Source organism: Panthera pardus, unplaced genomic scaffold (genome assembly GCF_024362965.1).
Source record: "Panthera pardus isolate Hobbes unplaced genomic scaffold, ASM2436296v1 HiC_scaffold_4, whole genome shotgun sequence".
In the NCBI taxonomy this organism is placed as follows: Eukaryota; Metazoa; Chordata; class Mammalia; order Carnivora; family Felidae; genus Panthera; species Panthera pardus.
The window spans coordinates 18,505,432-18,529,017 of NW_026526969.1; the positions used below are offsets into that span (position 1 = coordinate 18,505,432).

General features: G+C 60.1%; 2 protein-coding genes and 1 long non-coding RNA gene across 10 annotated transcripts in view; 1 reads left to right on the top strand and 2 right to left on the bottom strand.

The window, feature by feature from the left end:
- Window positions 1–132: 132 nt before the first annotated feature.
- Window positions 133–9,572, bottom strand: RNPS1 (RNA binding protein with serine rich domain 1). 5 transcript variants are annotated; one of them, XM_019468222.2, is made up of 8 exons: window positions 9,441–9,572; window positions 6,162–6,349; window positions 5,769–5,924; window positions 4,949–5,140; window positions 4,514–4,616; window positions 4,089–4,242; window positions 1,532–1,673; window positions 133–1,036 (listed from the first exon to the last, which is right to left on the bottom strand). In XM_019468222.2, exons 2-8 carry the CDS (start codon window positions 6,230–6,232, stop codon window positions 937–939), a joined length of 918 nt encoding a protein of 305 aa, XP_019323767.1. In that variant the 5' UTR covers window positions 6,233–6,349; window positions 9,441–9,572; the 3' UTR covers window positions 133–936. The 5 variants fall into 5 exon arrangements, with proteins under 5 accessions (XP_019323767.1, XP_019323769.1, XP_019323770.1 ...); XM_019468224.2 differs by having other exon boundaries at window positions 9,345–9,458; XM_019468225.2 differs by lacking the exon at window positions 9,441–9,572 and adding an exon at window positions 9,049–9,298.
- A 42-nt stretch (window positions 9,573–9,614) lies between these two features.
- Window positions 9,615–14,425, top strand: LOC109278161 (uncharacterized). 4 transcript variants are annotated; one of them, XR_002085513.2, is made up of 3 exons: window positions 9,649–10,591; window positions 11,845–11,892; window positions 12,509–14,425. It is a non-coding gene; the product is annotated as an uncharacterized LOC109278161 (long non-coding RNA). The 4 variants fall into 4 exon arrangements; XR_008419103.1 differs by having other exon boundaries at window positions 9,615–11,892; XR_008419105.1 differs by lacking the exon at window positions 11,845–11,892 and having other exon boundaries at window positions 9,615–10,591.
- A 1,451-nt stretch (window positions 14,426–15,876) lies between these two features.
- The window catches only part of ABCA3 (ATP binding cassette subfamily A member 3), a 45,024-nt gene continuing 37,314 nt past the window's right edge, over window positions 15,877–23,586 (bottom strand). The window contains exons 23-33 of the mRNA XM_053893957.1: window positions 23,012–23,216; window positions 22,466–22,685; window positions 22,027–22,185; window positions 21,155–21,327; window positions 20,572–20,700; window positions 20,284–20,478; window positions 18,506–18,693; window positions 17,880–18,050; window positions 17,411–17,601; window positions 17,198–17,271; window positions 15,877–16,756 (exon numbers count right to left, since the gene is read on the bottom strand). Of these exons, the coding sequence (XP_053749932.1) occupies window positions 16,625–16,756; window positions 17,198–17,271; window positions 17,411–17,601; window positions 17,880–18,050; window positions 18,506–18,693; window positions 20,284–20,478; window positions 20,572–20,700; window positions 21,155–21,327; window positions 22,027–22,185; window positions 22,466–22,685; window positions 23,012–23,216 (1,837 nt within the window). The 3' untranslated portion in view covers window positions 15,877–16,624. The remainder of the gene's footprint in view (window positions 16,757–17,197; window positions 17,272–17,410; window positions 17,602–17,879; window positions 18,051–18,505; window positions 18,694–20,283; window positions 20,479–20,571; window positions 20,701–21,154; window positions 21,328–22,026; window positions 22,186–22,465; window positions 22,686–23,011; window positions 23,217–23,586) is intronic.

A 23,586-nucleotide genomic window follows, 5' to 3' on the forward strand; every position in this document is an offset into this window, starting at 1 on the left:
TCTGGAAGTGCGCCTGCGGAAATGAACCAAGATGCGGTCGTGTGTTTTCAGTGCCTGAAGTTTTTAGCTTCAGAAGTGAAGCTGTTTCTGGGGTCACAGACAGGAAGGGGGCAGCGAAGCCAGTACTCAGTCTGCAGTCTAATCCCGTTTATTCAACACAATCCCTTCACTCTACACAACAAAGTACAAACACAACAGCGCCTAAAATGCTACAAGTTACAAAACTCAAAACAACAAATTTATAGTACTGACTGTACAATAAAAGCCAAAAAAGCAATGTACACGTTGCCACGGTAACCTGCGAGACCACAGTGAATGACAGGTACGAGGGGGGGGGGGGGGTCCTCGATGGCCCCGTGGAGCTGGCTCTCAACTTGTTCACCAAGTGCAGAGAGAAAGGGAGCCGCGGGATGTGGTGTGTGTGCATGGGTACGTGTAAAAACAACCATTTCCGATGATGAACACAGGGTGTCTGACTGTAGATATCGGAGGAGGACAGGAGCAGGGGGAGCAGGGCCAGGCCAGCAGGATCAGCAGCCGCACGGAAAGCGGGCCCCTTCCTGAGGGACCCCGCAGACCGGCAAGCTCGGGCACGACCAGGCCGCTGGCCCGGCCCCCACCCCCGGGCTGGGGCCGCACTGCCACCCGGAGCCCTGCGTTGTCCCTGCTGGCTCTGCCACTGAATGGACTCTGAGGAACTGCGAACGTGGGAGCTTTCTAGCCAGAGACCTGGCGGCGTCTTTACAGGCACAACCCCAAGCCACTAACGCTCCTGCAGCTGGAACTCTGCCTTCAGAGGAAACGCCTCAATCGCTGCCTTCGAAGCCTGCCCTGAGTGAGGAATTTCTCTCCTACCAATCCTCCTGCCGCTACACAAGTGACCGAACTGAAGTGGACGGGACAGAAGTTCCAGGGTGCAGAGCCCCGGTGGCCTGCTTATCGGGAGGAGTTGGAGCTGGAGCGGCTCCTGTGGCGGCGGCGGCCGGGCGAGCGGGACCGCCGGCGCACCGGGGACCTGCGTCTCGGGGAGCGCGACCTGCGGGGAGAGGAAAGACCAAGTCAGACGCCGAGGCTGGCACCACAGACACAGCTCCGCTCCGCGTCTCCGGCCGCAGGGCGAAGCTGGCTTCTGGAAGGAACGTTCTGTGGAGTGGCGCACGTCAACGCTCTAAGCCAGGATGGCTCCCTGACGGCACCGCCTGGGAGCCCTTCCTTCCTGAGGGCCGTGCACGGGGCGGCTCGACACCACCAGCACGGGAGGGCCGTGCTCTGGCCTCTGCCCAGGGACAGCCCCTCCCTCACCTGACTCAAACTCCTCTCCTGAGCCTTCCTGTCCTGTTAGCTAGGAAGGGGACAGGACCCAGACTCCAGAACGGTGGTGCCACCCGCAGCGGTGCCCCCATAGGGCCGTCCCATCCCAGCCCACAGGCTGAGCAGGGTTCCAAGGTCAGCACCATCACGCTGTGTGTGTAAATGAAATAAACCCACACAGGCCTCAAGCAGTCCTCTGGGAGACTCCAAACAGACCTACCTTCTTCTCATCCGTGGGGGCGACCGACGCCACATGGGAGGTGGAGGCAGCATTCTCCTGGGAGGGCTGAATCTCCTGGGCGGTGGCCTCGGCCATGGGGCCAGCACAGCGGTGGCGGTGATCTCCTGGCCATCGATTTGTCCTGTTGAAAAAAAGATCAAGTCACAGAATATCACACCCAGTCACTACTGTGGGTGGTCTGGCCAGGAAACGTGCATACGGCGTGGAAGCGAAGAGGGAACTCGGTCTCGAGGCACCAAGACCCCTCATGCACAGCAGCCACCAAGGGAAGTGCATCCAAGTGGACACTATGGGGAAGGGCTGTGCCCTGACCTGAGCCAGAAGGTGGGCCTAGCACTAAGCTGCCTCCTCTAGAAGGTTGGGAGGGACAGGCAAGAGGAGGGGCAGCACTGTGGGGGCTCTGAGGGAAGCAGATGGGGTGAAATGTAAGAGATCCAGAAGGACTGCCCTCGAAGACGTGTGGCCTCTTAGCCAGGGGGCCTGGCCCCCTCTCCCAATACCCGCCGTGGAGATACTTTCCTCAGAGGGCTCCTCCCAGGGGACCAGAAGGTGGCCTCTGGGTGCTGGGTCCCGACGAGGGCAGTGTCCACTGTAGATGGGCCACCAGGTCACTACAACGTGGCGGTGGATGGGGTGGGAGAGATGATCGGCACCCGTGTTTCTAGATGAGCTATGACTGCATCGTGGCTCGGGAAGAAGAAAGTACTACTGGGGCAGGGGAGCAAAACCAAACCAAGGTTCAGCTGTCAAGTCAGTCTTCAGAGTGTGGAAAAAGTGCCTTGGGGAGGGGACTCTGAGTGCAGCCACGTATGTGAATGTAGCCGATGAAAACAGTGAAGGGAGGCGGCTCAGGATGGAGGCCAAGGAGCCTTCAGGGCCTCAGAAAAAGCAAGCAAAGGAGACCAAGGCGCAGACCCAGGAACCTCAGGGGAGCACGCACCCTGGCCCAGTCCAGGGACCGCTCAGGGGACCGAGCACAGCCCTCGTGTGCCCTCTCTCATCTTCTCAGCTCCTACCCTCAAGGCGACAGCAGAGATGGCAAGGAGGTGGCTCAGGCATCTAGACCTGTGTTCAGAATGCACTCACGAGACTTAAGTAAACAGAGCCTAAGGCACCCCCTGCCTCCGCATGGCCCATTGCTAAGGCCAGCCCCAATCAGGAACGTCAAGGACACCGATCATACAGCAATGAAGACAACTCTCTCTTCTGGGCAGCTGCCAGGAAAGGCCAAACTCTTCCACATTCCTCCTGGAGCCAGCACGGAGTTGCTCCACTCGATGGGGCGCAGTACAGTATGTGGACACACACACAGATCCTACCAGAATCTTAAAAAACGTGGGCTATGACCATGCGCACCCTGGACGTGGCCGAGTGTCCTGAATTCTTAGCAAGTGCTCCAGCTCTCAAAGACGCATGTTTGACAGTCTCTAAAATGAAGGTGTGGTTAAGATCAAGAGGTAGTGGGCACAGTTCGTGACGAACTCCTAAAAAACTTCAAAGGGAACGACTGGTTATGTTTTAGGATTTATTTTGAGACAGAGGGGGCAGAGCGAGCAAGAGAGAGCGAGAGCGAGAGAAACCCAAGCAGGCTCCTCACTGTCAGCACAGAGCCCGACACAGGGCTCTGTCCCACGAACCGTGAGGTCACGACCTGAGCCAAAATGAAGAACCGGACGCTCAACCGAATGAGTCACTCGCGCGCCCCTCAAAGGGATTTCAGTAGACTGAAGAGAGCTAGCTTAGCATTAAGGGAAAGTTCCTAGTGTCCAAGCTCCATCAGGGCTCCAGGGAAACTAGCCATCACACCATTACACTATTTTTCCAGCGGGTAACAGGCTTCCGAGGACTCCAAGGTTCTGGGGTGTTCAGACTCTTCCCTGCGTGGCCAGATACCCCATGCACAGTGCTGTGGACGGAGACGGCTCTCGGCCCCAGCTGCGTGGATTACAAGAGCAGCGAGCTGGGGCGGAGACCGATTCCACGCTCCTCAAAGACACAGACGTGAAGACAAGACGGAAACCGGCCATCCAAAACTATTCACAAGTGCTCAGCCGCCGTCAAAACCATTCTGCTCAATACAAAACAGCTATAAATGTCACAAATAGTTAAGATACAAGCTTGAGAGAGATGGGTAAAATGTATGAATTCAGCAAAGTAAACCTAAAAATGCTGAATGTCAGCATAACAGAAGAGGACTCTCAGAGAGGACTAGAGAAAACACTGCCATACAAAAGCCAAATGCTGGATTATTCACATTCATAATATTGTATAAAATAAACCCCTTCGTTCCTTAAGTTCTCACAGATTGGAAAACTCTAAAGATGTTAACGTATTCATTTTTGCTGAAATTTTCCCAAGAATGCTATCTCATAAACTTGTTTTTGGCGAACACACCCCCACTGGTCAAGGATGGAGTCGGGCGAGAGCTGCAGGGAGCTGGTGGAAACCGGTTTGAAAGGTCCCTCCGCCGGGCCGGGGCCAGCCTCGCGCAGGGAGCAGAGAGGGGGCCCAGAGGGGCACAGGCAGGGTCACCCACCTCCGTCCATGTGCTTCAGAGCCTTCTCAGCCTCGTCCGGATTCTCAAACTCCACGTACGCGTAGCCTTTAGACAGGTGGGGGTGCATCCTTTCCACAGGCATGTCAATCATTTTAATTTTCCCGTAGGTGGAGAATATCTCCATGATGTGGTCCTAGAGGAAAGAAGGGTCACTCTGATGTGCACCCACCAATCACCCGTGTGGGAGCAGAGAAGTCACCCCGTGCCGACGACAGGCTAGGCACCCGGGGCGCCTCTCTCACACGGAACGACTCGGATAAAGGACTCCGTGCTCCCGCCAGCGTCCTCACAGCCTGTGTTCTCGGTTACCTCCAGCAAAGGCCAGCCTCTCCGGTTTTCCACTTAAAACATCTGCAGAAGAGACGTGCCCCCTCTGCCCACTGGACGGAGGGGAGATCCCTCACCTTGGTCACGTTCCTAGTGAGCCTCCCGATGTGCACTTTGGTGGGTTTAGGGGAAGGACTCCGCCTTTTCCTTTCCTTTTCATCTCTTTTGGGCGGTTTGGATCTGATTGAAAAAACACAACAACAGAAACAATTTCTGTCAAGTCAAAACAATTTTTGAAGTGGGGCTGCTAACTGCTACTGTTGAGTTTTTTATAAGGCAGCTTCCCCTACCAGTTCGTGTATATTCCTGTTATCTCTGCCTCAGAAATCCGACTAAGTAAGACACACAGACTCCTCTACAGGCTGCTTTTATAACAGCTACCGTCACTTTATAGTCCCCAGTTTGCAAACTAAGTTCCCAGATGACTGACAGGTTTTGGGGCAACCCCCCCCCCACCAAGACCCCCCCCCCCAACCCCCCGCCGTGGGAAGCGGTGCCGGAAGGGAGCTTACTTGGAGCGGGAGCGCCTCCTGTTGTCGTGCCTGCGTCGAGAAGGACTCGGCGAGCCAGACGAGCTGCTGGAGCTGGAGCTGCGGGAGGTGCTGGAGCTTCCCGAGCGGCTGGATGCGGAAGAAGAGCTCGAGCCGCTGCTCGAGCCAGTGCTGGTGCTGGAGCCCGAGCTGGAGGTCGAGCTGGACCGGGACCTGACCAGGGAGACAGAAGTGTCACAAGCAGCAGCGGAGGGGAGCCTTTCTTCCCAGCGGACACAGACGAGCCTGTACGTGCTCATGCTCCCAAGAGGCCACCGCTGTCCTCATTATTTTCCAACCTCCATGTCGTCCCCCCCACCCCGGGGGGTGGGGACGATATCTACCCCAGCCTTCTCCAGCCAAAGCCCCTGGCAGGGACAGAAAACAGCATTCAAACTGCGCAGGGGCGGAAAAGGAAGGAGCCGCTTCCTAGCCACACAGAAGCCTTGACTGCTGGGAGGTACAGAAAGAGCCTGCGGGTCAGAACACCAATCCATCCTGGAAGGTGGCTACCGAGGGGCTCGGGCTGGCGCTCAAGAGAAGAAATGCAAGCTTTAGGCTCGGGCGATCCAATCACAACTAAAGAAAAAAGCACCTGAGAGAAAAATCTACCCCCAGATGTCTCATTCTTTAACACCATCCTCCATAGGGAACCGGAGCAAGCCCCAAAGCACTGTGCTACAGTTAAGGCCTTCATTGACAATCTCACAATCTTGTGTGAATAATTCGGACTACAGAGCAGTGGGCAGGCTCAGCGGACAGAAAGGGGCGTGGCTCTCAGGGCCCCGCCCCGCGGCCCCACCTGGTGCTGCTGCTGCCGCTGGAAGCGCTGCGCCTCTTCCGCGTTTTCTCCCTGCCCCGGTCCTTCTCACTAGACTCCTTGGTGGCCCCTTTATCTTTAGAACGATCCTTGGACTTCTCATCAGAGCGGTCTTTGCGTTTGGTAGGAGAGGGAGCCCTGGATGGTGAGGAAGAGTGTGAGATCACGAGCCCCTCTGACCAAACCCTGAAACAACACTACCCAGGAGGGGATCCAAAGGGCTACAGAGACCCCAGGTGATCACAGAACAAAACGATCTGTGGCTTAGGACACTTCACTGTAGAATGCGAGACATTTCCAATCTTCCCCTTTCTGAGGGTCCCTAGTAACGAGCACCCCCAAAGTAGCACTAGAAAAATCTGACAGAAGGATTACCTAGTGCTGGACTTTTTATTATTTTCTTTGACTCCTAGCAAGCTCTTCTTTTTCACTCCTGATAAATCCATTCTCCCCTTCTGAGGTGTTCAAAGCAGCAATGGCGGCCTCACTTATCTGAACTCTCACTTCTAACTCGAGTCTGAGAAACGATCCCTAATCGATTGCAATTTACGCCAAAGTGCAGCCTAATAACAAGATAAAAGGATTTACAGAGTGAACGTATTGGCAAGGCAACAAATTCGCTTTGCAGTCAAAAGGCGAGCACACGAGAAGATGGCAAGGAACACAGTGAGCAGCGAGCGTCCACAAAGCCAGGAACACACAGGGACCTCTTCCATTTCCTTGGGGAGGGTCCCACCCCCACAGGTAGACCCTCACCTCAGTTTGTGGTCTTTTCCTTAAGGAAAGGGTGGTGGCGCCCGTCACTGTTATTTTACAGGAGGTACAATACCCATTTTGCACTCATAGGTTTGATGAGCCCTCTACCGCCCCCCCCCCCCAATACCACAGCACCACATTTGCATGCAGAACAGAAAAAAACCCCAAGAGTGGCTCTCCTGAAAGGGTTACTGGTGTGGTCAGATCTCTTGTTTAACTGCTGTAATTTCCTCGTAGGATACTTTGGATCTAGGCTACGACTGGAAGCAAAAACCATTTCAAAAGCGACAGGTAGCATCAAAACATTTAATACCCAAATGCAAACAAATAAAATGTTCCCCTATGAACATTTAAAAAGCAGTCATTGCATGGTGCGCCTGGGGGCGGAGGGTTCAGTCAGTTAAGCCTCCAACTCTTGATTTCGGCTCAGGTCATGATCTCAGTTTGAGATTGAGCCTGCATCAGACTCCTCACTGACAGCGGAGGACCTGCTTGGGATTCTCTTTCTCTCTCTACCCCTCCCCTGCTCTCTCTCAAAATAAATAAACTTAAGAAAAAAACCCAAAAAACAGTCATTGCAAATGCAACTTTAGTTAATGATAGGCAGATAGAAGTGTTACACCAGAGGCTACAATGTACTTCAAAATATAATAAAAATATTGACGCATAAAAAGCAAATGTGGTAGAAATGGGACTTGTACGATCTAGGTGGTGGTTATGAGGGTAGTCACTGCGATTCTTTTAACTTTATGCTTACGTTTTTTCCCCAAAATCACATGCGTGGGGGGGGGGGGGGGGGCACTAGAACTGGATGGCACTGCTCATAAAGGTTTAACAAAGTGTCTGGACTGCAGCACGTGCTCAAAAAATGGTCATTAGTACCATTAGTGAGTATCACTTAGAACAAACTTCAATATTTGCAGTGAGGTTTTCTACAATTTGCTTGAGTTGCAAGCAAAGGTCTCAGGTACTGGTCTCCACTACTCCTAGTTCCTCTTCCTCAAGTAACCTGGACACAGCAGCCAACTGGGATCCTGTTTCACGTTGTGTAGGGGTGCCCAAGATCCTGAATAAATTCTGTGACTCCAGAGTGAAGGCCAGCTTCGGACGATCAGATTAGAGCAGAAGCAAGCAGAACGCCACCTTTGCTGCTCTTTCCCAAGCTGATAACGTCATTTAAGATGTTCTGCCTTAAAACAGCAAGGTGCTATGGGCACTGAGCAAGCAACCCTGGAGAAGCTTCAGGGGCCTCCGACAAGCGGGAAGTGTAATTCACTGGTTAAGCGTCCAGAGTCAGTGTATCTGTTTAATTCAGAGCTTTGCTGTGTGACCTTGGGTAAGTCATTTAACCGTTCTGAGCCTCAATTTCTCAAAAGCATTATCGTGATAATTACAGTTCCTACACCTCCACAGTCACCAAGATCATTAACCAAATTTATTACTCATGAAAGAAACTTGGCACCTAGTTAAGGCTCAATCAATGTTAGCTTTCCTTAGAAGAAAGGGAAGTTTTCCCATGTTTGGAGGCTTTTTCCCCATGTGAACTCTGGTCTCCCAAAGTCACACATAATCTCTTGAATGCTCACCAGGGGTCCCTGAACCACCCGGTCAGGATCACCAAGTGCAGTACTGTCCAACAGAAACAGAGTGTGAGCTAAAATCCTAAATCTTCTAGCAGCCACATTAGGTAAGTTAACAGATGAAATTGACTTTCAGTAATACAGTGGACACGCTATACCCCAAATGCTATCTTTTCAACATACAATCAGTATAAAAACTCATTAGTGAAATATCTGCACCCCCACCCCCCACTAAGCCTTTAAACCCCTCAATTTGGCCTAGGTGTATTTCAAGTGCTCCGCAGGCACACGTGACCGCAGACTCCCGCCCCCCCCCCCCCCCCCCCCCCGTGTGCTCGGTGACAACAAGCACCACCGGAATTCTTAAACTCTATACGAATTAAGAACCACAGGGTGAGCGAACACTTTGCTGGGCGTGGCCGAGTGCTAGAAAGCAAAGATTGAGGCTCTCTGTTCACACAAGTTCAGGTAACAGCACAGGACCTTGGTTACCTCCCCCATCCTCCGGAAAGGTGCGCGTCCAACAGCCAGAGAGAGAGAGAACAATTAGTTAAACCTCGAGCAGATGGCGTTTCGGCTCAACTCTTCAGAGCACCTTCCCCGTTTAAAAGCACATTTTAGGCACAATTCATGCGAAATAAAAGAAAAAGCCACGACTTCCCTTCGTGGACTTGAACCTTCCCGTGACCTCCCTTGTGGGGGGTAACCCGTCCAACGGAGCTGCATGACATCAGGGGCCGTATCTCCAAGGACTCGCGCGGAAAACGGCACCCGGGAGCCTGGTAAACGGCCGTGGAGTCATGTCTGAATTAATGGCCTCGAAGGGAGGCTCAGCCGGTCTCCCAGGGCACCCCACCAAAGCCACTCCGCACCCACTGGCACGGGCCCCACGCGCGACCTCGCCGCCCCCGTCCGCGTTCACTCACAACTCCCCAGTCCAGGCGCCGGGCCGCGAGCGCTTCCAGGGCAGGGCCTGGCGTTGCGGGCCTGGGTCTCCAACCCGGCGAGAGAGCCCCGAAGGCGGAAGCCGCGCTCCCGGCTGCTCCGAGTCCCGCGGGACTAGCAGGGCCCGCCGCAGAGGGGGACGATCTGAGGCGCCCTTCCGCCCGCCGCGGCCCCGACCACTTCCGGGCCGCGGCCTCGGCGCCTCCCACTCCACCCGCCCCGGGCCACACTCTTTCTTCTTAGACCCGGTGCCGCGCCGCCAGGCTGCCGTCCCTACCGAGAGGCCGAGGAGCGGGCCGGCTCCACCACGCGCCCCGCCGAGCTTTGCGGGCGGTCCCCGGAGCTCGGATGGGGTCGGATTCCCCCAACTTACATCTTCCCGCCGCCGCAACCTCCTCCCGCTCTCCTCAGCCGCTAAGGCCGGCGCCGCTCTGGCGTCAGGGTTAGGGAGCGGGAAGGCGCCGCTGTCGGGCGCGCAGCGATGACGTAGAGGGCCCTAGCCAATGGGCGCGAGCGAGGGGAATGTTAAAGGGCCACGGCCGTTTTTGGCGAGCCGCGTCGGCGACTCTTGCTCTAGCTCCCTTTCTGAGGAGGTGTCTGGGACTGCCAGGGGCTGGCGGCACGCCTCAGGGGGCCGGCCGATTGTGGGACCGCGGTCGGCAGGGCCGCGCCGTTGCGGCAGCCCCCGGGGCGGCGCGGAGGGGGTTAACGCAGTGGCGGCCTTGCCCCAGCCGTCGCGCGTGCGCACTGGGCAGGCGGCGGGTCTGGCGGTAGCCCGGGCGCGCCACCCTTGACCCCCGTGCTTCGCACGCTGTGCGGCCGGCGGCTGGACCGAGGGCGGTGCGGGCGCTCCGGCTTCTGGCTTCGGGCCGTGGGGGGTCCCGCGGGGCTCAGGCGGCTCAGGGGCCTGAGTGGGTGCGGGGCTGGGTTCGTGCGGTTAAAAACCACGTAAGGTGGGCGGAGTGACCGTGCGGACGCCGCTGCTGCGCGGACGGAGCTCGGCCGGGTTCCGAGACTAGACGGGGGACAGTGCGACCGTCACGAACTGGGAGCGAACATCAGGGTAGAAGACAGGATGCGGAGGGGGAAGCGCCTCCGAGGAGGTGACACTGCGGCTGAGACCCGATGGGGAGGGGGCGCCCGGCAGAGGGAAGAGCCGCGCTACGGCGTTGCAAGAAGGGAGGGGAGGCCAGTGTGGCGGCTCGCAGGCCAGGCTACGAAGGTGGAGTTCAGCGGTGGTGGGGCGACGTGGAGGATGTGCAACATCCGGCGCCGAGGCTTCTTCACCCTGGCCGGTGAACAGCGCAGGCAGGGAGGCAGTCAGCCTTCTGGCAAAGCAGTGGCCCGGGCCCAGGCAGGAGGCTGGGAGAATAAAACCCGGCGCCAAAGAGGCTAGCGCTTTCGGGTTTTGTTCCCCACGGGGCCGCCAGCGTTCCCCCACCCGTGTCCGGCAAGCGGTTGTTACTGCATGACCCTTGGTGGGAGCAAGGAAGGTGCACCCCGCCCCAGACGTTGTCCGAACAGGTAGGTGCATCAAGGAAGAGAAGGGAACAGATCGAAATCGGATCTTTCTGGAGAAAGGAACCGCTGTGATTTGGAGACGGACTAACCGCTAGGACAAGGACAGGGGAGTCCAGGTTGCAGCTTGGTGACCAGACGGTTGGTGCTGCAGACGCTGTCTGCACGTCATTGTTCTCTGCGCTCTGTGGTTTTCCCAGCCTGTGGATGGTGGTGCCTTTCCCTGTCCAGCCAATCTGGCCCCATCCGGAGGTTGTCAGCTGTGCCCCAACACCTTCACCTCAGGCTGGGGGGTGTCTCAGAGTCAGGGACAAAAGGGAGCCCGGAAGGAGCAGCCCCCTCCTGTGTCCCTTCTGCTAAGGCACCAACACATTCCTAGGGGGGATGTGTTGGCAGGCAGGCAGTCAGTCCGGTGCAGGGGCCTCCCTTTGGATTTAGATTTGCCCTGGCGTGGTGGGGGTGCATTTAGAGCATTGAATTCTCTACTGTCATTGTCACGTCTGCCATGGCCACACACGGAGGAGTGAGTGGAACAGAGGGCAGCCCTGGCTCTGCCCTGCAGCCGTCAAGGGGCCCAGAGGGTCAGCACTGGAGACAGGGTGGCCGTGGCAGCATGTCGGAGCCCCACACATCCTGGGCCCACCATCAGTGCATGCCCAGGGCCGCACCGGCACCCTAGGTGGGGAAGGAGTGGGCCAGCGACCCCACCTTGGCAAGGGTGGGAACAATCCAGCCGGGCAGCCAACCCCCGCTACTTTTTAAAAAATGAGCGGAATGCTATAGTTTGGCATGCATACAAATTTTAACACGTTTTATGTTAAATCTAAAAGCATGATTTATTCATACACATGAATTTAATCAAGTTTGTTTCTAAATATTGCTGATTTTTGTTACCAAGTGTGTTATCAGCTGTTGAGCTTTAAAATTTGAGCATCTTTTGCCGTTTTGAAGATGAACAGAATGTGTTCAGAAGAAACATAAGGAAATAAATCTGGAGGCCGCCTGCCCCCTGGCCTTCCAGGAGTTCTGGCTTCACCCTTCTTACACCCCTGTGCCAACTTACTGAGGCCCTGGGGGCTGAGGGCTGGGACGCTACGTCCTTCGGGGACCTCGGGAGGCCTTTGGCCCGGGTTTGGTGGAGGGGGGTGAGGCGGGGCTCCTGGAGACTGCATTGGGCAGCCAGCCCCAGGCCTGGAGCACTATACCACAGGCATCTTTCAGGCTTTGCCAGTGTCCTGAGCCCCTCCCTTCCCTTCCAGGGTCGGGGGCCACCTGCTGGCATGTGGCGCTGCTCTCCATTTGGAAACGTACCCTTGTCAAGACAGAATATTCCCTCTGCCTTCGTTCTCTGTGGGCCTCTGCAGTGCTTGCCCTTGGAGGCTGGTGACCGGGGACACGGAGAGGGTTTAGTGGTAGTCTGGATGGTGCTGGAGGTCACAGTGCGCCATCCGGGAGCCTCAAGTAGGCATCGCATCCCCAAGAAAGGACTCCTACCTACCGCTGAGAGTCCCTGCACCAAGGGCAGGGGTGGCCCGGCCAGGTAGAACAGAAGGGTTTGGGTGGAGTCAGGGAGGCGGTGATGGCTCGGTGGCCTTGAGGGAGGCATTAGAAGAGGAGGCCTGGGTCTCTCTGTGGAGGTGAGAGCCTGCAGCTCCTGCAGGAGCCCAGGAAGAGGCACTGGCTGGTCCTTCTCGGTGGCCAGGCTGGGCCTTAAAGGGTCAGACAGCCAGCGAGGGTCTGGAGTTGTGGGGAGCCTCTCTGGCTGCAGGCTTGTGCCTCTAAGGTGTGGGTTGTCGGGTCCTGAGACCTCTCCCATCTCGCTGCCAGCAGGTGACTCTGGACTCTCCTGGGGGTGGCTGAGCAGTGAGCTGGGGGCTTGTGCTGGTTTTCATGCCCAAAGCCCCATGTTCATTTCTGCCCCAGGGAGGTCAAGGATAGTGTGCCTGAGCCGGGGCGGTCACAGCTGGGCGCGGAGCAGTGGAGCTCGTACGCTGCATCGTTGGCGGACCTGTGGGCCGTGTCGCAGTGTCGACTGGGGCCAAGATGGCTTGGCCCTGCTCCTAGGACCTACGTTGTGCCATCCACAGCCAGCCGACTTGGGACTTCTCCAACCCTGCAGGCGTCTGATGCCAGCATCTGTGTGGTGTAGGCCGGGCCCCAGGAGCGGGGCCTGGGCAGCCCTGTGTGTTGAGGAAGGAAGGCAGGGCCCCCGCTCCCCGGGCCCGACCCCGTAGCTTCAGCTCCTCGTGCCTGTTTGAGGACAACACCACGTGGGCCTATTAGGTGGGGATGGGACTCCAGGGCCCAGCACCCCGCTTCCTGGTGCTCTCCTGGGTGGGCTGCCGGGGTCGAGACCTCTGCCTTGTCGCGCCTTCTCAGGCAGCCTCTCAACCTACCTGCCCTGAGCCCCCTCGTGCAGGGACCCCAGGGGCTTTGCTGTCCTTTGGGAAAGGGAGATAAGCTTCAGGGAACCTCCCAGGGTTTGGAGGTGGACCTGAGCCGGGGTTCAAGGAAGGCACCTCGTGTCTGCAGAGTGGGATATCACACGTGGCCCGCTTGCCTCAGCTCAGGGGTGGAGTGAGCAGCCTAATCCTGACTTTGGTTTTGGGGCCACCTCTTTGCTGCAGGAGCCCCTCTGGGTCCAGATAGAGCCCAAGCTGTCTGCCCAGGAATGTCCCTTGGTGTGCAGGTAAGGGCCACAGGGTCTGGGTGAGCACAGGTGGCCCTCCCTTCTCACTGACCAGTCTGTGTGGGAGCGGGGGCGGGGTGGGGGGTCTCAGAGGACCTGGCTGGCCTACACCATCGGTGTTGTGCAGGTTCCCAGAAGGGAGCCGAATAGCAGCTGGCATGGGGTGTCCTGCAGATGCCATCGCCAAATCTGTTGCCCTGGCTGGTGGTCTAGCCCCGGGCTGGCCTCTCGGAAACCTCCCCCCTCACCTTCAGGTTCTGGCACTGTGGGTGTCCGGGCTGACTGCTCTGGGGCACCGGGATGTTGCTGTCTCTGTGGTCAAGGGACTGACTGACTTCAGCCCGGGCTCACGTGGGTCCAGGCTGGACCGGACGGGCTGGCTCCTCTCCCACCTGCGATGTGTGGTCATCCCCAGGCAGCTTGCAGCCGCCCTTGGACCAGCCTTCCGGCCTTCCTTCCAGCTGCTGGCCTTGGCTCACTCCTTCTTCTGCCCTGGTCCTGTCAGCTGCTTTGTGAGACAGGGCTGAAGGTCCCTGAGACTGAGGTGACCTTGGCTCCTCCTGGAGTCCTGGATTGAAGATCTGGATTGGCGTTTGCCCAGCAAAAAAACCTGTCCAGTTTGTTTTTCTGTGTCCCTGCGACCATAGCGTCAGGGACACCATGGGGCGCAGGGGCTGGGCCCTAGGGTAGGGTCATTTCTGCTAGCCTGTGGGTCTTCCTAAGTGAGGTGGGGTCTCGCCAGCTCAAGTGGACCACGGAGGCACACTTGTGGACCCCTTGAGGATGCGAACCTGCACACTGCAGTCGTGGTGGAGACTGGGATCGTGTCCTGGGACCTGGCTCTTATCTGGGGTACCCAGCTAAATAAAGGATCCTGTGTCTCGGCTCCCTCTCCCTGGAGCAGCCATGTGCCTGCATTCTGTGCAACAACGTGGACGCAGAAGCACATAACATCCGGGAGCTGTGTCCTCCTCCCGTCCCCCTGCTGCTTCTGTCTGGAGCCTCAGACAGAGCTTGAGGGAGGCCTGCACCTGGACAGAGCAGGCAGATGGAGGCTGGCTTCCCGAGGCCTTGTCGGCGACAACACCCAGACCACTGTCTCTGGACTTTGTACTTGACCGAGAAATAAACGCCTGTCTGGTTTCAAAGCTGCTGGGACTGGGCCTTCTGATGTGCACAGCAAGCCGGCTGCAGTCTCCATTCCGCAGGAGTGGTTTCTGGGGCCTGGGGGTGGGGTCCCCTCGCCCTGTGACCTGCTGCCTGGCATTCTTTCCCCACAGGGAAAGCAGTGGATGGGGCTCGGCCTAAGCCCTGCCCCCAGCAGGGTCTGCCCAACCCTCCCTGTGGAGCAGCCCCCTCTAACCTCTGAGTGCAGGTGTCCTGCCGAGGGGCAGTTCACCGTCTGTGTTTCGGTCGAGCCACACCATCGGATGGGGCAGGATCTTACACAGGCTTGGTCTTGGCCCTCACGTCGGTGTCCGCCCCTTGGGAGCCCCCGACCAGGCCCACGGGGTAGGCAAGGTGCGACCTTGTCTTCTGGGTCTGCTGACAAGCTGGGGAGGGGCAGGGGTCCAGCAGATGCAGCAGCTGTTTGGGACCAGCACGTCCAGGGACCCTCTGGGCCCCAGGGTCTGGGGGAGAGCGGGATGGGCTGGCGGGAATGAAGCAGGCCAGCTCTCCTGTCGGGGTGTCCGTGGTCCTTCCCCCTCTCCCCTGGGCCCGGAGCTGCATCAGTTCAAACCAAATCAGGTGGGCTCCAGTCCCGGCTCCTTGAGCTCTACTGCTAGGTTTCCAGTAGCCTTGCAGATGACTTGGGGATGCCACGGGAACCCCAAAAGTGGTGCCCCTTCCTGCTGCTCCTGGGGTCCCTTCTCCCTAACTGCAGTTGCCAAGCTCTATGCTCCTCCCACTGCCCCCCCCCCCCCCCAGGCCTGGTGTCGGGCCACAGGCCCACCTCCCAGAACACGCCTTCTGTGGGGCTCATCTTAGACCACACCGACCCCCGAATTTATTTTTTATAATGTGGAACTAAATGCTGATGGTGTAAAGAATTCCAGGGGGAACAGAAGAGCTGGAGGCCACGGGCAGCATTCACAGACCTCCAGAGGCCAGTAAAAATTCAAACGGGAAACTCCTGAAGGAGCCACAGTGATGAGACAGGCCTTCCCTAAAACTGAATTCGGGGGGGGGGGGGCGGTCAAAAGGACATTTAGAAAACCGTCAAGAAATAAGAGTATAAATAAAAAGGGAGCTGATGTGGAGGAAGAATCTTCTTGAAAATGGCCTAAAACCCATAAGGGGCCCTCGAGTCAGAGCCCCGCCCACCCCCGCCCCCCCCAGCTTCCCCCTCTGCCCCGCTGCACTCGCGCTTCCTCGTGTAGACCAAGGGTCTGTCAGGTGCCCATTTAACCTGCTTCGGCACTGGCAGGTCTGGCTTATTCCTCCAGCTCCCGGTGGTGAGTTCTGGAAGTTACCACGTACCTGGCAGAAACAAGCTCTTGCTTTTTTGTCCGTGTGAAACCTGATGTGGGAGGCCCGTGCTAGGCCTGCAGGCCAGTGACCGGGCCCGTGACCCCCATCTCGTGTGACTCAGAGACGTGGCCATGTTCCCTCCCAGACTTTATTTTCCACAGTCACCACGCGGTAGGTGCATCCCTCCACAGACAGTCACTCGGTCCCGCCCTGGGCCCCGGCCGGCCTCCGGCGGGCGGCTTCTCAGGAAGCCCATCTCGGGACGAGGGACCGCCTTCTCCCCCGGCCCCAGCTGACTCTGGAAGACGCCGGTGGGATGGGGCCGGCCGGCCGGGCGCGGCGCCCAGGCTGTGTGGCGCAGTGACTCCCAGGACCCCCCCAGAGCCAAGGCCGCGGTGCCTCATCACAGCCAGCACCTCCGTCGTGGACGGCCACGGGCGGCTTTCCCTCCGCTCTGGGCAACCTGGCGAGCCCTGCTGCCCGCTGCCCGGCAGACTTCCCGTTTCACCCCCGGGGAGGCTCCGTGCCGTGTGCGACCGTGGGGGCGTCCCGCGTGCTCTCGTCGCGAGCACTTCAGCTAATTCGGCCCCTTCCTGAGCGGCTCTCTGCCCAGAGACCCCCAGGCGTGCCCGCGCGGGCTGCTGGACCGCTCCTGGCCGGGCCCTGAGTTCCAGAGAGGGGCTTCGGCGCCTGCCTCGGACATGGACGTTTGCGTGCCGGTTCGCAGCGTGACGGCGCCGAGGCCCGGTCCCTACTGTGCCTCGATTCTCGTGTCCGTTACAGAAAATAGTGATTAGAAATAAAGGTGCAGGGTAAGATGAACCGGGAGGGAGGGGACGCCTGCCTGGGCGCCCGCCTGCCCCGCCCCTGCCGGCTCCTCAGGGCCCCTCGTCCTCAGCGGGCGGCTGCAGGTGCGCGAAGCTCAGGAACACTTGCTCCAGGGAGATCTGGCTCACGGAGTAGTCGTCCACCGCGTACTTCTCCTTGGCCTTCTCCAGGACACCAAACACCTTGTGGGAGCAGAAAGGCTGCTGCCAGCAAGCCCAGGCTGGGCTCCTCGGCTGGCGTGCGAGGCCCCCGGCCACGGCAGCGGTAAGGCTCCCAGAGGTCCCAGCTCTGCCCCAGCCTGGTCCCCGGAGCACCTGCAGGGAGCAGCCAGCCCTTTGGGGAGCAGGGGGCTGTGCCGCACGGCGGGGGGCGGGGCCTCGCCCAATCTTGCCAGCTCAGAGCGTGACCCTGGGCAACATATATCCTCTTTGCGGGTCAGTTTCCTTTTTTACGCCAATTTTTTTTCTGACTTAAGTGAACCTCCAGACCTAGCGGATTTGGGGGTGAGAGCTAGAGCAGAAAGTGACTCTCCTCTTTGGAAGGAGCCTAGAGGCGCCACAGAAGGAGTCATTCCTGGAAGGGCCTTCCCCAGCCCCAGCTGTGCTGGCAGGGCCCACACTCACCTTGGCCCAGCTGAGGTCCTCCCCGGGCAGGTGGTAATGGACCATCCCTTGGTGCTCATCCTCCAGGACGCTGCCTGCACGAAGGAGACGCCGTGTCCCCGTGAGGGCCGGGCTGTGGGGGCCAGGGGAGAGCCGCCTGGGACCCTGGAATCACGGCCCTCCTCCCGGGGTCGCGGGCCGGGGACTCGGCAGGGATGAGGCACGGAGACACACCTGGGAAGGTCAGGTTCACAAACGCCTTGAACTCCTCCAGGGCCTCCTGCCGCCCTTCGCTCCGGACCTTGGCCCGCAGGGAGTAGCCGCTGCCAAACTTGCTCTTGAGGTGCTGTGGGCTGCCCAGGCACTTGAACTGGCCCTGCACCATGATGGCCAGCCGGGTGCACAAGGCCTCACATTCTTCCATGCTGGGGAGAGGGGCAGAGGTCTGACACGGGGCCGGGGGCGCCGATGCCTGCCTCCCACGTCAAAGGCTCATGCGGGCGGGCCGGTGTTGTCGGCCAGATCGAGCTGTTCCCGATTCCCGTGTTCGGAGGGTGGCCCACACAGTTAAGCCCGGGGACTTTCCTCACAGATTGTGAACCAGCTGCTGGGTGGTCGTCTGACCACCCGGCCCCACCCAACCCACCCCTTCCACAGCCCCCATTCTGGCTCTTCCATCGACCCCTAGAGACCCCGGCTCTACCTATGGGAGGTGATGACGATGGCCTTGCCCGACTCGCGGGCCCGTGCCACGGTGTCCCAGAGCAGGCGCCGGGCCACGGGGTCCATGCCGGTGGACGGCTCGTCCAGGAAGATGACGGAAGGCTCTCCGAGCAGAGCAACGCCGGTGCTCAGCTTTCGCTTGTTGCCACCACTGGGGGCAGAGAGGGTGGGGTGAGACAAGGCTGACAGCACGGGCTCCCCATGTCCCAGCATCGGACGGGGCCCAGTGATTGCTGGGCGCCCCAGGTGAACAGGAATGAGGGCAGCATGATGCCTGCGAAGCCGACCTTGCAGTGTCAGAGGCCCCACAGAAAGCCGTGCCCAGGGTGGTCAGCATACACACCGTCTGCACTTAAGGGGGCCTGACCGGGGCCCGACGCCGCCTTACTAGTGGCCTTGCCTCCGGGCAGCGGGAACGGGCAGGGCAGCCCCGTTCCACCCGGCACTGCCTGGGTCATGCCCCGCAGTCCCCTTTCAAAGCCACATCAACGGGTATGGGCTCTGGCCCCCGACCCGTTTGGCTGCCCCCCGCTTTATCGTAAGGGAGACTCCAACTCTGCCCTGGGCAGACGTGGGGCAGGGAAGGGGACCCGAGCGCAGGCACACCTGTACGTCCTGACCAGCTTGTTGGCATGAGGCTCCAGAAGCAGGCCCCGAAGCGTGTTCTCCACGCAGGCGCCTATGTGGCGCTCGGGGATGCCCCGGAGCCGGGCGTACATGACCAGCGTCTCCCGGCCCGTCATGTGGTCCAGCAGAGCGTCGAACTGGGGGCAGTAGCCGATTCGCTGCCGTACCTGGAGGCAAGACGCGGCAGGTCAGAGGGGGGTCCCCCAGGCTCCGCCCAGCAGGTGTGTCTATGGTCGCCCACGGCTCATGGCCAGCATGCTGCGCTTTGTCAGGGACACGGGACGCGCTTGGCCGGCTCAGGGAAGCGCACCTGCCACCCCACACCGATGGCGCAGAGGTGGGCGGGGGCCTAGGCGACCACGGGCGCGTGGGTGGGGTAGTGAGGACACGCGCTCGTCGCCGTGAGAGTATCTGCCGTGCGACGGCTCATCCACCCATCAGGCATGTAACGCGTCGCGGGCCTTCCTTTCTTCTCTCTCTGATGGAGGGCACGTTTGCTGGCGACACCTTTAGGGTGGCTTGTCACCCAGTCAGGTGATGCGGTGGCAGGGCTCTGAGCGGCGGGCCCCGTCCAGCAGAGCCAGGGCCCCCTGGGGCCGGCACCTTCTCCCGGACCACTCTGGCTGGCGGGGGACCGTGGGTCCCAGACACGGGATTTCTTTCTCCTCGCCTTCCTGGCCATTTCTAGGCTTCCAGAACCTGTGTTCAGTCGGCCTGGGAATGCTCTCGGCCACTGCCCCGTCAGTTAGTACCTTCCCCGGAACTCAGACTGGATGTACCCAAGAGTCCCCTCCCTCCCCAGCCTGTGGGTCACATTTATGGTTTTCTCTTGCCCGCGTACGTTTCTAATCTCGCCTATTCCCTTCACCGTGGCAAACACAGACGTTTTATGACCTGGGCCTGGCGGCTGCACAGCTCAAGCAGTGGGCTTGCGTCTCCTGCGGGCACCTGTATGTGCGGGTTCTAGGCACGGGCCTTGGTTTCTTGGTGTGTGTGCACTGCTCGTGGGCCCCGAAACACTGTGTGGGGCTTCTTGGGGTCTGGAGAGGAAGGCCTTCCTCCACACGGTGTGGGCTGTGCTCTGGGGGCAGGGCAGACCAGAAGCCCCCAGGACACGCAGTCGCCGCCAGGCACGGACTCTTCTCTGTTCCTCGCCTCGGCACACAGAACCTTCCACCCAATCCCCAGCGGTAGAGGCAGTGGGAGGGCAGCCTGGATCCTCCTCACCTGGCCCCACGTGGAGAAGTCTCCTGGGACACCCCTGCCACGGGGGGGCACAGGCCTCGGTTTCTCCCCTTTACCCGGCAAGGCCCCGAGGCCCAAGCCCAGGGAACACAGCACGCCCTCTGCGGAGCCGGGTCACGTGCTGTCTCTCAGGGCTCACAGATCTTAGCCGGGGCTCCTCACTGAGCACCGGGCTCTACGGTGCTCTTAGCAGTGTGCTTTGGTGCTGAACTTTTACCCGGCTTTGGTGCAATGCCTGGTCTGAACAGCCCAGGGCACCACTATGATAAATCTGTGCGTACAGGCTGCAGACCGCTGTGAACTCTACGTGCCCGGGTCCAGAGAGCGGCTTCTCAGAGACAGCCCGGACCTGGCTGCCAGCCCGGCCAGGACAAGGGGGGCGGCTCTTCTCTTCCTGTCCTGTCTCCCCCTCATTGTTTGCTTCGCTCTGGCTCCTGGTCACTGCCTTGTGAACTGTGAGCCAGAAACGAGCCCATCCCTGCTTCCAGGGTGCCCCGTCTTCCCACACCCACCTTCCCGATTTCCGAGCTGATGCTGTAGCCCCCGACAAAGGCGTCCCCAGAAGTGATGGTCTCCTCCCCGGTCAGCATTTTGAAGGTCGTGGTTTTCCCAGCTCCGTTGAAACCCAGCAAGCCGAAGCACTCTCCTTTCTGGACCGCGAGGGAGATCTTGTCCACGGCAAGCAGGGGCGTCCGCTGCTCGTATACCTGCGGGGCACGGGCACTGAGGCCTGGAGGCAGCGGCACAGGGGCGGAACCCGGGGAGTGAGGGGCGGGGGGGGGGGGGGGGGCGGGCCTTACCTTGGAAAGCTCCTTGATAACCAGAGGAGTGTCCAGCAGGGACTCCAGGCTGGGGGCCAGGACCCGGTTCCTCTCGTCCACCACATCCTGGTCCTCGGGGAGTGCTGATGTCCGAGAGTACGCTTCTGTCTGATCGTTCCAGAGAAAGACCACACCCGTGAGCTCCAGCTCAGGAGGTCCTTCTCCACGGGACACAGGATGGGGGTCTCTGAGACTGCTCATATAGGGACTTGGGACTTTCACAAGGATGGCTGGGTGGGCCCGGGGCTGACACTGGCATCGAGGAGAGGCTGACGGCCAAGGAGAAAGGCCTGTGCAGGACGCACCGCGGAAGCCGTGACACTTGGCTGAGGGGGTGGGGGGCTGTACTGTGTGGATGCGAAGTCCATCCCAGAGGGGTCTTCGTGTCAGAGCACCACCTCGCCCTGGGTTCACGTGTGTGTCCAGTGCAGTCCCGCGGGTTTTGTTTGTGGGGTGGGGTGTGTGTGGCAGACACGAGGGCCTGGACGCCTGCACCCTGCCGGGTGGCTGAGCCCCGGGCCCGTGGCGGCGGAGGCGTGGGGAGTGCCCGGGACCCACTCACCAGCGCCCGCCTCCTCCGGAAGGCACAGAGGCAGGTCTTCAGCCTCCACAGCGTGTCAGTCTCAACGAGGAAGAGCAGGCTGAGGTAGGCAAACCCGGAAGCAGCCATGGAGGTCACGAACCTGCCGACCCCCGGGGCGCTCCACGCGTAGAAGTTCTGCTGGTACCGGATGTCTGTGCGGGCGAGGGAGTGAGCGCTGAGCCCGGCCCCGGAGAGCTCTCCTGCCCCAGGTCCCGGCCTGAGCCCCTCTCTGGGCCCACGGGCACCTGCACACCAGCCCCTCGACAGAGGCCACGAAGGCCCGGGATCCATTTGTCATCCTTGTCACTGCCCCTCAGAAGCGCCGGGGACTCCCCGCGTTTTAGGGCAGTTCTACCTTGTGAGGGGTGCCCGTGACAAGTGACCGGGTCACACCCTGGCTCACTCACACGCCCCTTCCTCCCTTGGGGACGGCACTGGGATGTGCAGATGGGACACCTCCTCCCTGCCTTGCCATGGTCACAGTGGTGACAGCTACCACCGCCGAAGACAGCTCCAGGCACAGGAAGGGCCCGTGGGAGCCTGAAAGGTGGCCCCAGAAAGACGCGTCCACGTCCTAACGCCCAGAACCTGTGCGCAACCCCACTTAGGAAAAGGGTCTTTGCAGGTGTAGCTTAGGGCCCTGAATCCAACGCCAGGCGTCCTTACAAGAGAAAGGCAGAGGAAGATTTGAGATACAGAGACACTGGGAGGCGGCCCCATGAAGGCAGGCGCGCAGCCCGGAGGCAGCGCACAGGATTGCGGGAGCCCGGGCTGTCTTGCGGAAGGAGCCCCTCCGTGGGAACAAGCCAGGCAGGAGTGGGGAGGGGCGGCCGCGGGGCCCGGACACTCACTGTATTTCCGGCAGTAGTGTGCCGCGACCTCCGATGAGGTGCAGTATCGCCTCATCTCGAAGTTCTCGTGGAAGCTGCTGACGGCCATCCCCAGACAGTGGTTGGGCAGCACCAGGAACACGTGGTCCAGGGTTCTGGAAAGCTCTTCTAACTTCACCGCTGTGGGGAAGGGCACAGATGAGTGGGCGCTGAGGGATGCAGGACACCCGCCCCCAGGACAGGCCCGCAGATCCGGAAGGTGTGTGGGCCGGGTGCCCAGCTGGGTGAAGCCCCCTCCTCCTTGGCCCGCTCCCCCCTGCTGAAACCGCCAGGCAGAGCCGCTGGCTGCGGGCCCAGTGGGACCACCTTTGGCAGAAGGGCCTGAGTATGGCCTGGCCCAGTGGCCACACTGGTGCCACCTGGCCCCCGGGCACCTGGGGGGTCGTCTCCAGGCTCCCACCTGGGATGCGCATGATGGTGACCACGAGGAAGGTGGCTATGCCCGACAGGATGTTGAATATGGTCAGCCTCGTGTAGGCAGTGGCCGCTCCCGAGAAGAAGAAGTTCATCAGGTACATGAGGGGGATGATGGCCCAGCCGTAGAGCATGAGCAGCAGGAGGGCGTCGGCCATGTGGCCGTCGTGCGTGAAGGCGTGCACGTCAAAGGCCTTGAACACCACCTGCGGCAGCACAGAGGTAGGCGGTGCCTGGGGGCCCTGTCTCCAGGGTGGCTTTCAGCCCCGGGACCCCCCCCCCCATGATACCCCCCCTTCTCCCCTTTGCCGTTGGAGCGGTCACCAGGGCACCCCGTGCCCGGACCTTGCCCGCCACAGTGGGATGAAGGCTGGGGGTGCAGACACAGGTGAGGGGTGCTGCCGGCGGGGTTCCCAGCCAGCGTCCCAGAACTGGGGCTGAGCTGCCAGCGCGGACCTGTGGTCTGCGCAGGGGCGCCAAGGCAGGGCCCCGGGACATGCAGGGGAGGGTCCCCGCACCACACAGCCCTCACCAGCAGCAGGAGACTGGGGACGAGGAAGGACATGAGGTCCCACAGCAGAGCGGAGAGCCAGAAAGTAGCCACGTGGACACCGCTCACAAACTGGACGTGCTTGGCCTGGACGGCCCTCTCGCTGACCGCCAGGATGGAGAACGTGCTGGCCAGGAACGCCATGGCGAAGAGCAAGTTGAGGGCGATGTCAAATCCCTTCCGGCTCCTGCGCAGCGGGGGGGACAGGGCAGGTCAGGGACTGAGCACAGTGAGTCCGGCCAGCATCCATCCAAAGCATGCGATGGAGGGGCCAGGCAGTAAAGGTTTTTAAGAGGGAATGCCGGAGCTGGGGTTGGGGGGGGGGGCGTGTCTCTGAGCCAGGAAAACCCCTCCCTGCCAGAACAGCTCCTCCTCTGGGCTTCCTGCCCCCAGTGATGGACATACCACTCTCCCAGTCGCCTTCAAGCTGTCCCTGCATCCCCCACGTCCCCCAGACACTCAGGCGATGGCCCCACCGTCGCTGCCTTTCCCACATCTCCTGAGGACCCCCTGCCTGGCTGGCCCTGCCCTTGGCGGACCCCATCGGCATCTGCATG